The sequence below is a fragment of the Oncorhynchus mykiss genome, chromosome 9 (assembly GCF_013265735.2).
Source record: "Oncorhynchus mykiss isolate Arlee chromosome 9, USDA_OmykA_1.1, whole genome shotgun sequence".
Lineage (NCBI taxonomy): Eukaryota > Metazoa > Chordata > Actinopteri > Salmoniformes > Salmonidae > Oncorhynchus > Oncorhynchus mykiss.
In genome coordinates this window covers 54,226,719-54,240,550 of record NC_048573.1, presented here as the reverse complement: position 1 = coordinate 54,240,550, position 13,832 = coordinate 54,226,719, and the positions used below count along the sequence as shown (strand labels likewise).

At 41.6% G+C, this 13,832-nt stretch overlaps 1 protein-coding gene and 1 long non-coding RNA gene across 5 annotated transcripts; both read right to left on the bottom strand.

The window, feature by feature from the left end:
- Positions 1-1,044: 1,044 nt before the first annotated feature.
- LOC110532392 (DNA fragmentation factor subunit beta) lies at positions 1,045-5,755 on the bottom strand. 4 transcript variants are annotated; one of them, XM_021616266.2, is made up of 7 exons: positions 4,781-5,755; positions 4,520-4,628; positions 3,333-3,518; positions 3,098-3,177; positions 2,744-2,917; positions 2,438-2,538; positions 1,045-2,295 (listed from the first exon to the last, which is right to left on the bottom strand). In XM_021616266.2, the coding sequence occupies exons 1-7, from the start codon at positions 4,940-4,942 to the stop codon at positions 2,070-2,072; spliced, it is 1,038 nt and encodes a 345-aa protein (XP_021471941.2). In that variant the 5' UTR covers positions 4,943-5,755; the 3' UTR covers positions 1,045-2,069. The 4 variants fall into 4 exon arrangements, with proteins under 4 accessions (XP_021471941.2, XP_021471939.2, XP_021471942.2 ...); XM_021616264.2 differs by having other exon boundaries at positions 4,502-4,628; positions 4,781-5,737; XM_021616267.2 differs by having other exon boundaries at positions 1,045-2,314; positions 4,502-4,628; positions 4,781-5,730.
- A 1,348-nt stretch (positions 5,756-7,103) lies between these two features.
- LOC118966073 lies at positions 7,104-8,802 on the bottom strand. Its single transcript, XR_005053294.1, has 2 exons — positions 7,647-8,802; positions 7,104-7,164 (listed from the first exon to the last, which is right to left on the bottom strand). It is a non-coding gene; the product is annotated as an uncharacterized LOC118966073 (long non-coding RNA).
- Positions 8,803-13,832: the final 5,030 nt, after the last annotated feature.

Sequence of the window (13,832 nt, the reverse complement as noted above, 5' to 3'; positions counted from 1 at the left end):
TGTTGAATGCTGAGCTGCAGTCAATGAATAGCATTCTCAATTAGGTGTTCCTTTTGTCCAGATGAGAAAGGGCAGTGTTGAGTGCAATAGAGATTGCATCATCTGTGGATCTGTTGGGGTGGTAAGCAAATTGGAGTGGGTCAAGGGTTTCTGGAATAATGTTGTTGATGTGAGCCATGACCAGCCTTTCAAAGCACTTTATGGCTACAGACGTGAGTGCTATGGGTCGGTATTCAATTAGGCATGATATTTTAGTGTTCTTGCGGAGAGCGTGATCACACAGTCATCCGAAACAGCTGATGCTCTCATGCATGTTTCAGTGTTACTTGACTCGAAGTGAGCAGAAGTAATTTAGCTTGCCTGGTATGCTCGTGTCACTGGGCAGCTCGCAGCTGTGCTTCCCTTTGTAGTCTGTAATTGTTTGCAAGTCCTGACACATCAAACGAGTGTCGGAGCCTGTGTAGTACGATTCAATCTTAGTCCTGTATTGACGCTTTGCTCTTACAAGCTTCCGGGTCAGAGTCCCGCTCCTTGAAGCGGCAGCTCTACCCTTTAGCTCAGTGCGGATGATGCCTGTAATCCATGGCTTCTGGTTGGGGTATGTACGTACGGTCACTGTGGAGACGACGTCATCGATGCACTTACTGATGAAGCCAGTGACTGATGTGGTGTACTCTATGCCATCGAAAGAATCCCGGAACATATTCCAGTCTGTGCTAGGAAAACAGTCCTGTAGTTTAGCATCTGCTTCATCTGACCACTTTTTTATTGACCGAGTCACTGGTGCTTCCTGCTTTAGTTTTTGATTGTAAGCAGGAATCAGGAGGATAGAGTTATGGTCAGATTTGCCAAATGGAGGGTGAGGGAGAGCTTTTTATACATATCTGTGTGGAGTAAAGGTGGTCTCGTTTTTTTCCCTTCTGGTTGCACATTTAACATGCTGGTAGAAATGATGTAAAATAAATGTAAGGTTCCCTGCATTAAAGTCCCCGGCCTCTAGGAGGTCCACCTCTGGATGAGCGTTTTCCTGTTTGCTTATGGCCGTAAACAGCTCTGCTGTAATAAAATCTGCGTGACTCCAAAACAATATAGTCAAACCTGAGACAACTTTCTTTCAATACTTTATTGGTTCACCCCACACAATTATCGTGGAAACAGTAATGAAATTAGAATATACATCCAAATATAATGAGAGCACATTAAAATTATAATATATATGAAAATGTCCAAACAAATCATTCTCTATGCATTGGAGTGGCAGGGTAGCCTTGTGGTTAGTGTTAGACTAGTAACCGAAAGGTTGCAAGATCCCTGAGCTGACAAGGTACAAATCTGTCGTTCTGCCCCTGAACAAGGCAGTTAACCCACTGTTCTTAGGCCGTCATTGAAAATAATAATTTGTTCTTAACTGACTTGCCTAGTTAAATAAAGGTAAAAAAAAAAAAAAAAATGGATTAGACAGGTGTAATCAATCTGGTAATAGCTCCACCTTGACATCTGATAGGAAAGTCTTCAGTACAACAAAACAGTGTTTTACATTTTAAATTCAACGGAAAAAGGTAGTGAACGACCAGTTGAAGAACATTGTGATTATGGCGTCCCAGAAGATTGTGCGGTGTGTGCTTCACGTGTTTCAAAATGTAAATAGTTACATCCATATTGATCAGGCCACAACCACCAAACGGGCACAAATTTACCTCAAAGGTTGTTGAAGCATGGTACGCACCATTTTGGGAGACACGTGTCTTTCAGTACAAACCGTCACACAATGTAGCAAGCATTGAATTACACTGAATGCACCCTGTGCATAGGGATTAGGGGACGATTTGGGATTGGCCCATTGACTACTACCCAATCAGTGGCTCATAATGGAGTTCTTTTTAATATCACTAGCACAAAATGATCAACAAATCAGCTGTTCTGAGAGCAGCAGAAAACAATGTTCCCTGCCCTGAATTACATTTAGTTCAATTTACCAGTAGTTATAAGTCTTGGTTATTCTTAAACAGATAATGTACAACAAACACTACAAAAGGCATCTGCACTGAAATGTAAAAAGCATTTTCCCTTTATAATCCCTTTCGTTTGCCCCATTTGTACATGTTTCTTTTATCACACAGCAAGTCATGGGCACTTTTCTTGTGGCATACAATATGCACCAGCTTTAGATTCTCCCGAGTGAACAGCAGTTTATAAAAATAGTCCAGGTTTATGTTGCTGCTCTTGCGGTTCTGCAGTGCTTCCACCAGGGCAGGAATGACCGTCCTCTTCTTCTCAATCCTGGGACAGAGATTTCTACAGATTTGATCCATAACTGACAGGACATACATAACATTCCAATTGATAATTAAGAAAGCTTTTTTGTAATACTGTTTAAAACACGATTGTGAGCCTGACATTCTGAATGATATTAATAACCGTTATTCACTAAACCCACCTGTGGTCCAAGTTCCAGGTGCTAAAGAGAATCCTGCTCTCTCGGTTGCCATAGGGGTTGATGGAGTGGAGGGAAATGCATTCATCCTGGTCAAACGCACCCTGAGGAAAGGAGAGGGATGAGGGAAGGACACAGGCTATAAGACAGGATGCTATGGAGCCAAACATGATCTGGAACTGTTGGTAACTATTCACATCTCCATCATGACTGTGACTATTGTACATCACATAATTAATTATGTTGTGTTTATGCTTTATTATAGTCAAATCCTGCATTACTAGCCACTTTCAGGTTCATAAATGTTACCTGACAGGAGAACCATCCATCCTTGGTGCATAGTCGATTGAGTTCCTTCTCTGTCCTGTTGAAGTAGCAGCCATTGTACTTGTCAGACTTCAGCTGCAGCATCAAGGACTCTGCAGTCTTCTTGTATTCTGCCTTGAGTTTAGGCTTTTGGATTGTTTGAGCATAACTATCCACCTGTGAATATGCAAACTATAAAATCAGTCATGAGTAAGTATATTCTTTCCCCTCAGAAAATAGAAGGGAAGATAACAATTTGGAGTAGATTTGTTATAATGAGGTACTCCTTGAGAATCACTTCTTGACAGTCCCAACCACTTTCAGTGTCAAACCAAAGCATCAGTAATACAGTTTTACCTCCTTCATGTATCCACGAATCCTGCTCTCACAGTTGTACTTCATGTAGGCCGATTTGGTCTTAAATCTGACATCAATTCCTGAAAGCACAGAAATGGAAGAGTGCAACTTTAAAAAGGCACAGTTTGGTTCATCTAAATATAAAAAGTGTCTCATACTTTGCTCCATCTTGCTTTTGGCTATTGCATTGTTCCCTGCATGATTTCTTTCCATCCCAAGATAAAGGAATTTTTACCTTGGAACCAGTCTTCATCATCTTCTCTGTTTTCAGTGTCAGAGCTGTCCTTCAAATGCAGCAGCAGTTCCCCCAGGAGTTTGCGTCTCTTTGGAGACCGCTCGTCAGAGAGAAGCCCCTTAGCCGCATCAATCAGAAGATCTAAGTTCCTGTCGGTGTCCAGCAACCGGCTTATGTCACAGACAACTGGAATAATAACAAATCATACCTGTTATTTAAATTGATTCACAGAACAACTTTTGTTAGCTACACATCTAAGCCATGGCACCAATGTGACCAACTGGGTTTGAAGCCCAGACAGCCTAACTGGCCAACCTGGACTCCGATGTAGACGTAACATAGTGAATGTAAATCTGGAACACTCCAATTAGTATGATATGTTGCGTTTCTTATGGTATGTATTAATTTGTGGATGTCCATCATCCATTTCGTATGATACGTTACAAATTAAAATTCATATTAATACTGTATGTAACAAATTGCAATTCGTACAATATGTTTCTAATTCCAATTTGTTGTGGCTAATGTTGGCTAGGTGGCTAACTTTAGCTAGGGTTAGAATCAAGATGAGTAGTTAGGTTAAAGGGTTAAGGTTAGGGCAGTGTTTCCCAGGACCAAGTTTGGGAAATACTGGGTTTGGGGAAGGGTTAGCTAACATGCTAAGTAATTGTAAAGTAGAAGGTAGTCGCAAAGTTGCTAAAGCTGTCCGTGATGAGATTCAAACACGCAACATTTAGGTTGCTAGATGTTTGCGTTATCCACCCTACTTTTTGCTTAAGTAACCTTCTGTCTTATGCAACCATACCAAACATATCATACTAATTTGGGTGTCCCGGATTTACATGTACTCTGTTATGTCTAGTCTATGAGACCAGGCTGCACTAGCAAGCATCACTGGCAGGTAAAGTTAAGCCACATATTAGTGAGTGTGGTTAACTGCTCTTCCTACAAGTGAAAGCATGGCTAATCCATCCTTTTCAAATCAATTAATGCAATTATTTGCCTACATAAAGTATTTGAAGTGCATATTTAAATTAGTATTGTTATCATATATTTACCATGCACAGCTACATAAAGTAGGTCTCATCTATATATGTGTGTGTGCATGTAACCAAGTCTGAGGTGGTTAGTTGGCTAGCTGTTTGTCACAGTTATAATATTTAACTCACATCCGCTCCATCTCTCACCCATGGCAAGAAGGACAAGTTCAGCATTGTCTGGAAGACTTCGGAAATAGTCCTCTGACAACTCTGTTCCATCTTCATACAAGCAAATATGCGAACCGACGAGTGGAACCTATAAGAAAAGGATTCACATAATTTAAACAAAATAACAATGTAACTGTAACTATCGCCATTTCCTTATTGTGTTGCTAATTGGTGTTGCTGTTTCGATCTGGTAGTAGTAGAATGTGCTAAATATTGCTAAACTACTGGGCGAAATCGTACCTGTAGGAGTTTACTCCCCTTTTTGAGAAGCTCTTGCAGACTTGTTGCAGCCACCCCATGTTTTGTAGTTTCATTCAGACTTCTTATTTTGACAAGTTTGTTTTTTCTGAAAAGTCCAAACATCGCGCCTTTTCTTCTATGAAGACCATTGTGCGAAAACATGCAAAGAAAGGACTCATACTGCCAACTACTGGACAGGCTGTAAAATTATCCAATATTCTTCTTCTTCTATGGTATAATTGGCGATCACACAATGTAATGTGATTTTCGGATGGAAACAGGATTCCCCCCCAAAATTTAACAAATTACCATCATTGAAAAATAATACCAATCTGGTCCCTACACAGGGGAGGGTGGGTCTTCCGGCACCAGTACCCGTTGCAAGTATTCTGATGAAAAATCCTTAAATCCTGAAAACTTTTCTGCCGCAGCCACAATTATGTCCAGTTTCATGTTTTCTCAATTATTTTAATCGCCTCTGCATAGGATATTCGATTAACAGCTCAAATGTTTGCCATCTCAATCTCGTTCACCCGTAAAGGGCACTTCAGGAACTCAGGATCATGATCCCCACCACAATTGCAACACGGTCGTCTTTCTACACACCGTTCTTCAGTTTACTCTGTTCGTCTGCATACACTTGAAAGATCGCCAAATCATTTCAAGTCTTACACTACAGTGGTTTGGGGACGAAAGCTCTTACGGCGTATCTTACATAACCAAGATTCACATGCGTAGGTATTTCATCTTTATCAAAAAACAACAGGACCAACAGACTTACTTATTTTTCCCCATTCACCCATCGGTCAGACGCCGGGCACCAATCACACCAGGAATTATCTTCTTGTATTCAACCTGAACATCCGTTGTCACCCCTGAGATGACTCTGTGCTCTACTCCGAAGTTCAAAACATAAAACTCCTGTTGTCTGGATTCTTCTGAGTCCCACTGCAATATTCCTCTGCTCTTCATAAATACATTTAATCAAAATAAGACCACTCCTGGTCACTCTGACGGACTCCACTTTTCCAAGCGCATTCTTCACCATTTTCGACACCTCAAATGGATTTCCCACATATGCATCCTTACTCAACAAACGCATCTCAACAAGATGCGATTCATTATCATTCACACACATATATTCCATTCTAATTTTAGACATTTTCCTTTTTGTTCCAGTTTTTGATACTACTGTTGTCTATTCAGAACATTTGTCTCTTATGCAATTTTCTGCCATCTATTGGAAAGGAATCCTAACCACTGGGCAGCTAGTTGGCAGAGTCAAAGTAGACTTTAATAATATATGCCATTTAGCAGATGCCTTTATCCAAAGCGAACTGGGTACATGGTCGTGGAAACAGATCATAGAAACATGATTACAATTTTGATTTCATGGATGGTCAGTCCGTGCATCTATCGCTCGGTCTATGAATTTGAGAGTGGTTACATTTCTCCAGCCCCATCCCTCAGCTTTTTACTGAAAGAGGAGCAGGGAGACACTTTATTGTTTCTACTGCTGATTGCCACTTTAAAAGTTAAGATGGAGATTAAATACACACAAATATGTTAGACACTAAAAATGGACCATCACTCAGAGAGTTAGTGAATACACAACATCTAGCACAGCAAACAATCAATCAAATGTATTTTACAAAAGCCCTTTTTACATCAAAATAATAACCACTGCGGTTATAGAGGGTGCAACAGTTCAACACCTCAGGAGCAAATGTCAGTTGTCTTTTTGTAGCTGAGCATTAGGTTGAGAGAGAGAGAAAATTGAAACAGCAGAACTGGGACAAGGTAGCACATCCATTGAAACGGGTAAAAAAAAACTGCGTTAAAACAATTCCACTCCGATTCCCTTTATGGATGGGTGTATCTTTTTGAATGGCCTGCTCTTTCTCCATTTTCGGAACAACATCCCGCTCCCCCAAAGTGATTGATAGTATATCTTGGCTCGGACTGTGATGATTGTGATTCTGAGCTCTCAGGTTCATACAGCGAGTTTATGGTCTTCACAGATCTCACTCTCATTCAGCTCCATCTGTGGCGTATAGGGGCAGGACCCGGTGGAATACTGATGGTTGTGAGCGCAATCTAGCTGGGCCCTGAGCTCTTTAGTGATGGTCCCGGTGGACCTCTTCTCCACCGCAGCACGGGAACACTGGCACCCAGGAGTCAGTTTGGCATGCTGTACTAACTGTTCTTTCCTGTTGGTAGAAAACAATGAAGGCATCTATTAGGCTGTAGTAATATTCAAGAATCACTGCATATACTTGAAATAAACAATAGCCTTAGAAATAGCATGGATTTGCATGTACCACCTCTGCCTTCTGCACAGTCTCCTCCAGGATGAAAACATTTTCAGGGATGAAGATGTCATCCTGAAAACAATAAAATGTTTTGTTAAGACAACTCAACCCAAATATATCAGTTTGCATTAACAAGCTACTCGTCTTGTATGCTTTGTCCCCACACACACAGCAAACACAGGGACATGTGTTTTTCAGCAAACATTAGCTATGTCAACTTCAGTCTAGCTAAATGAGGTGGAGCTAACAAAACATTACAAAAACAAATCTGTCAACAAAATGTGTTACAGTACTTGACTATCTGAGGTGGAAGCTAGCTACAACTAGTAACGTTGCCTAATAACGGGTACACGAAACTGTGTTGCAATTTTAGTTGCAGTTGAGTTGCTTGCTGACGTTATTTGCTGGGGGGTGTTACACAAAACACTTCAGACGCAATTAGCTAGTTACCTTCAGCTAGAGTTGCAATAAAGTTGTCCAGTGTCTAACACTAGCCTAGTCAACAACAGTCATGACCGGTTAACGTTACTTCAGGTTCCATTGAATTTACTCACGTCGCCTCCTCCATTCAGTTGCTTTTGCTTGACTCCAAAAATCAGTGATGTTCATGATGGTCGGTTGGTAACCCCTACACCATAACCCTCAATTTCAAATGGAGGCGCAAGCAGAGGGCTTCAACGTAGGCCTATGACTCCTTTCCATTCGGAAACTCCCAGTTTCCTCATCGAAAGTGCCCTTCATTGCGAAGTCTGCCTCCGCAAAGTGCTGTCTGCAGATCCTGCTAGGTCAAGCTGGCATGTCCTTCCTTTTCAGGCCATGGAGCCACTTCTTCTAAAGTTGTAGGTCCATGGGAAGCCGATGGTAGTTTACAGAGGGATTTTTGGGGGCCAATTCATACAGCCTGGCGCTATACAGTTCATATTTGAATTACAACTTGCTGTTGCCATCTTCGTTGTCCGCCCCTAACCTCACTCTCTTCATTCACTCTCAGCACAAAAACTCAATACCACAGACAATTTGCTGATGCCTGCCAGTGAGCACTGGCATCAGTCGTTACTATGGCAATTTAAAATGGCGCTGACCGTAGCTCAAATAAACCTCGTCGGCGATCAAAATACTAAATATAGATATGTTTTTATGTTAAATGCACATGTTTTTAGTATAAGTGGATAAAATACATCTCTTTGCTTAGATTTACTTCCTAAAGTGTGTCCATTCCCCTTTAACAGGTTAAAATTCCCAACGAATGTGCATTGACACGAAAATAGAGATCTACAGGGGCACGGGCTAGGCTAATAGTTTTTGGACTGGGCTAGAGTGTCCAAAGAAATGGAAGTCAATTCTTAAGAAGGCTTCCATTGGTCAGCAGTCTTTAGATTAGTTATAAGGAATTTGTTCAAGGGAGAGGTGACCCTCAATTAGCTGTTAAATGGGCTCAGTTGCTAAATAGCTATTGGCCAAAATTGTTTTGATGCAAAATTAGCCAGCAACATACCACCCTGCATCCCACTGCTGGCTTGCTTCTGAAGCTAAGCAGGGTTGGTCCTGGTCAGTCCCTGGATGGGAGACCAGATGCTTCTGGAAGTGGTGTTGGAGAGCCTATAGGAGGCACTTTCCTCTGGTCTAATATCCCAAAGCCCCAGGCCAGTGCCCTGTGTAGGGTGCTATCTTTCGGATGGGACGTTAAACGGGTGCCCTGACTCTCTGCGGTCATTAAAGATCCCATGGCACTTATTGTAAGAGTAGGGGTGTTAACCCTGGTGTCCTGGCTAAATTGCCAATCTGGCCATCAAACCATCATGGTCACCTAATAATCCCCAGTTTACAATTGGCTCATTTATCCCCCTCCTCTCCCCTGTAACTATTCCCCAGGTTGTTGCTGCAAATGAGAATGTTGTTCTCAGTCAATTTACCTGGTAAAATAACAGATAAATAAAATAATATGCCACTATGCATTAGACAAGCTATTAAGAATGTTGCAATGTTTGAGCACTAAGAATTTGTCAGCTGCTTAATAAAAGTGAGTAAATAGATTTCTTCACAAAGGTTGGGGTCAATTCCAGTAAGGCAGTCAATTTAGGATTTGTGCTCAAATTAAATGGCCATTTTCAGTTAATTAAGGTATTTTTCAAATGATCCTGAATTGACTGAATACAATTTAATTAACCCCATGCCTGTTATATTTTAGTCACTTAGCAGATGCTCTTATCCAGAGCAACTTGGGTTAAGTGCCTTGCTCAAGGGCACATCAACCTATTTCTCACCTAGTCAGCTCGGGGCTTCAAACCAGCGACCTTATGCTTACTGGTCCAACACTCTTAACCGCTAAGCTACCTGCCACGGCTGTTGTGCACAAACACCATTGAGCAGCAGAAATACTGCATTCACAGACGCATACTGTAGGCCTTCATTAATTCCACATTTCAGATCCCATTAGCCCCAGGCGGTCGTAACACGTCATAAATCTTATCAGGATTATTAAGTGACTACGGTCTGGTTTCTGTCAGCCTGCAAGAGGCATATCCATTTTTGTTTTGATTTGGGCCGATGCATTGCATTCATGTTGGTGTTTATGAGTGGCAAGTTGCTGTTTGATCTCCAAATAAAGTCTCAGGGATTCTAGCCGAACAGCGGGGGAGCTCAGTGAAATTGCATAGGTCCCGATGGATTGGTTTTAATATCAGGCAAAGAGAATGACTCACAAACAATCAAAGCTATTAAGGCAGAAAGAAAAGGCTCCTATTAAGTCTTCTCTCTCTCACTCACTCACACTCTCACTGTCTCTCTCTCTCTCTTTCTCTTTCTCGCTTTTTTTGTATTTTATTAGGATCCCCATTCACTGTTGAAAAAGCAGCAGCTACTCTTTAGCTACTCTTCCTGGGGCTCACAGAGAGAACCCCAAGGCTTTCCCACTGCACCAAAACATAAAATCCATGTGCCTACCTTTTCAGTCCTCTCTCTCTCTCTTTTTTATATTTCTTAGAGATGTATGGTTATCGCATATCATGTCACAAAATGATTGGTTGAGGCTTCTTGGATGCGTGACGTCACTCTGAACCCTTACCAAAACACCAAACATGGCAGACAGTTTCTCTCACAATCTGAAACCAGTATTAACCACCAACTTTAATGGCAGTTAAGTTCAAATTAGAAGACTAATCTAACTTTCCGTGCCCCAATAACATTGTCGCAAAGGAGGGCATGCTAGATATGTACAGTGTTTGAGTCATCTCAACCCATTTCTTGTAAAACAGAATTAGCATTTTGCTAGATCTCTGATTACTACGTTGTTTCCTTTTCGGTCTCCCTCTCCTCCAAACCTACCCACTCAGCCCCTACCCAGATGGTCATATACCGTCGCAATCTTTGCTCTCTCTCTCCCACTACTCTCTCCTCTTCTATCCTATCATCTCTTCCTTCTGCTAAATCCTTCTCCCTCCTGTCTCCTGATTCTGCCTCTTTGACCCTACTCTCCTCTCTTCTACATCCTATGACTCGCAATGTCCCCTTTCCTACCGGCTGGCTCGGCCCTCCCCTCCTGCTCCATGGCTGAGTGACGCGTTGCGAATTTACAGAACAGGGCTGCAGGCAGCTGAGCGAAAATGGAGGAAAACGAAACTTCTGAGGGCCTATCATCCTTCCTCTCTACATTCTCTTCTTCTGTATCTGCTGCTAAAGCCACTTTCTATCACTTTAAATGTAAAGCTTTCGCCAATAAGCCTAGGAAACTCTATCCCTCTGAGCAGTATCACTTCTGTATTTTCTTTCCAAAACACCTGTGGGCTGTCTCTGACCAAGTCTCTTGCTATCTCTCTCAGAAAGATCTTCTTGACCCTAACCAGTCAGGCTCAACCGAGACTGCTGTCCTCTGTCAAGGAGGCTCTCCGCACTGCCAAATCTGACTCTCTCTCTGTTCTCATTCTCCTAAATCTATCCGCTGTGAACCATCAGATCCTCCTCTCCATCCAACAGGGCTGGGAATCGCAGGCTCTTCACACCCTTGGATTGCATCCTACCTGGCGGGTTGCTCCTACCAGGTGACATGGAGAGGATCTGTGTCTGCACCACATACTCTCAATACTGGTGTCCCGCAAGGCTCGGTTCTAGGCCCTCAACTTTTCTCTCTATAAATCAAGTCACTCAGCTCCATCCTATCTTCACATGGTCTCTCCTATCATTGCTATGTGGATGACACTCAACTACTTTTCTCATTTTCTCCTTCTGACACCCAGGTAGCAACACACATCTCTGCATGCCTGGCAGATATCTCAGCTTGGATGTAGGTCCACCACCTCAAGCTCAACCTTCCTCCCTGGGAAGGTTGGCCAGCTCCGAGACCTCTTCATCACATTTGACAACTCCATATTGTCCCCCTGCCCAGAGTGCATAGATCCTTGGCGTGACCCTGGACACCCAACATAACATGGTTGTCACTCATTCCAGAGGGCCGAGTGTTTGTAGGTTTCTGTTTTTTCCTTTCAATTAAGTACTAGACAACCAGGTGAGCAGAGTTCCTTACTAATTAGGGACCATAATTCATCAATTATGTACAAGGGAGGAGTGAAAACCCCACAGGCACTTGGGCCTCCGTGGAATGAGTTTGACACATGCTCTACAACATCCGTACAGTATCAGAATGACCCTACTTCACACAGGAAGCGGCGCAGGTCCTAATCTCCCATCTGAACTACTGCAACTCGCTATGCCTACTATATTTATTTCTCAACTTTCCTGACATTTAAGGCTAGGGGGCAGTATTCGGAAGTTTGGATGACTGAGGTGCCCAAAGTAAACTGCCTGTTACTCAGGCCCAGAAATTAGGATATAGAAAACACTCTAAAGTTTCTAAAACTGCTAAAATAATGTCTGTGTATAACAGAACTGATTTGGCAGGCGAAACCCCGAGGACAATCCATCCATGAATTTTTGTTGTTGTTGAGGTCATTGGACTTTTCAATGCTTTTCTATGGGAAAGCCTAATTATTAGTACCCAGATTGCAGTTCCTATGGCTTCCACTAGATGTCAACAGTCTTTAGAAATTGTATAATGTTTTTTTTTTTAATGAAGAAGTATTCGTATTCTTTCAAAGTGTCACTCAGAAGGACTCTAGTCTTTTGGTGCATGTCAACGCTTCTCGTTGTTTTTCTCCGGTATTGAAAACAGTTTATTCCGTCTTAAATTTGATTATTTACATATTAAGGTACCTGAGGTTGGATTAGAAACATTGTTTGAAATGTTTGGACCAAGTTTACAGGTAACTTTTTAGTTTCCTTTGTAGGCATGTTGGGCGAGTTGGAACAGGTGTATTTCTGAATCAAACGCGCCAAATAAACAGACATTTTTGGGATATAAAGAAGGACTTTATCGAACAAAACGACCATTCATTGTGTAACTGGGAGTCTTGGGATTGCAAAAAGATGAAGATCTTCAAAGGTAAGTGATATATTTTGCGAAAATGTTTGACGCGCTCCGGTGAGGGTGCACACTTGATTATTTATCTCCGGTATTGAATATACTATTTTCCGTCTTAAATTGGATCGTTTATTACATATTAGGGTACCTGAGGATTGATTGGGAACATTGTTTGACATGTTTGGACCAAGTTTATTGATAACGTTTGGGATTCATTTTGTATGCATTTTGAACTAGGGGAAACGTGGATTATTGAATGAAGCGTGCCAAATAAACTTACTTTTTTGGGATATAAAGAAGGACTTTATCAAACAAAATGACTATTTGTTATGTAACTGGGACCCTTGTGATTGCAACCAGATGAAGATCTTCAAAGGTAAGGGATTTATTTTATCGCTATTTCTGACTTTCGCGATGCATCTGCTTGGTTGGAAAATGTTTTTAATGCTTTTGTATGCGGGGCGCTGTCCTCAGATAATCGCATGGAGTGCTTTCGCCATAAAGCCTTTTTGAAATCTGACAACGTTGCTGGATTAACAAAAAATGTATCGTTTAAATGATGTATGACACTTGTATTTTCATGAATGTTTACTATTACGATTTCTGTAATTTGGATTCGGTGCTCTGCAATTTCACCGGATGTTGTCGAGGTGGGTTGCTTGAGGCACGTCTAGCCCAAAGAGTACATTGTTACAACAGGAGTATAGCCTACCAGGCTGGCATGAAAATGAACCATGGGAAAAGTGTCCTCCATTCACAATTTCAGTACATTGATAATGTTACGGATTTCTTCCGTCGAAGGAGAGGAGGACCAAAATGCAGCGTGGTTATTTTGATTCATCTTTAATAAAAGATAAACACAAACAATACAAAACAAGAAACCTAACGTGAAAACCTAAACAGCCTTATCTGGTGCAAACAAACACTAAGACAGGAACAATCACCCACGAAACACTCAAAGAATATGGCTGCCTAAATATGGTTCCCAATCAGAGACAACAATAAACACCTGCCTCTGATTGAGAACCACTCCAGGCAGCCATAGACTATTCTAGACAACCCCACTAACCACTATCCCATAACCTACAACAAACCCCTAGACAAAACACACCACATAAATAACCCATGTCACACCCTGGCCTGACCAAAATAATAAAGAAAACACAAAATACTAAGACCAGGGCGTGACAGATAACATGTATTTTTCCCGCTGCCCGTTTTGATACAGGTGTATGATAATGGTCCATTCTAAATCAAAACAAATTTCACACATATAATATTTAGTATATGTAAAGACAAGATTAAATCAAGTATCGTGTCATGGGTG

What these genes read in the sequence shown, in the direction of transcription:
- LOC110532392 (XM_021616264.2), bottom strand. Translation starts at nt 4,942, where the DNA reads ATGTTTTCGCACAATGGTCTTCATAGAAGAAAAGGCGCGATGTTTGGA. An exon ending in AGGGGAGTAAACTCCTACAG is followed by an intron (nt 4,629 to 4,780) that starts GTACGATTTCGC and finishes CTTTTCTTATAG; the next exon opens with GTTCCACTCGTCGGTTCGCA. An exon ending in TTCGTGGATACATGAAGGAG is followed by an intron (nt 2,918 to 3,097) that starts GTAAAACTGTAT and finishes GCATATTCACAG; the next exon opens with GTGGATAGTTATGCTCAAAC.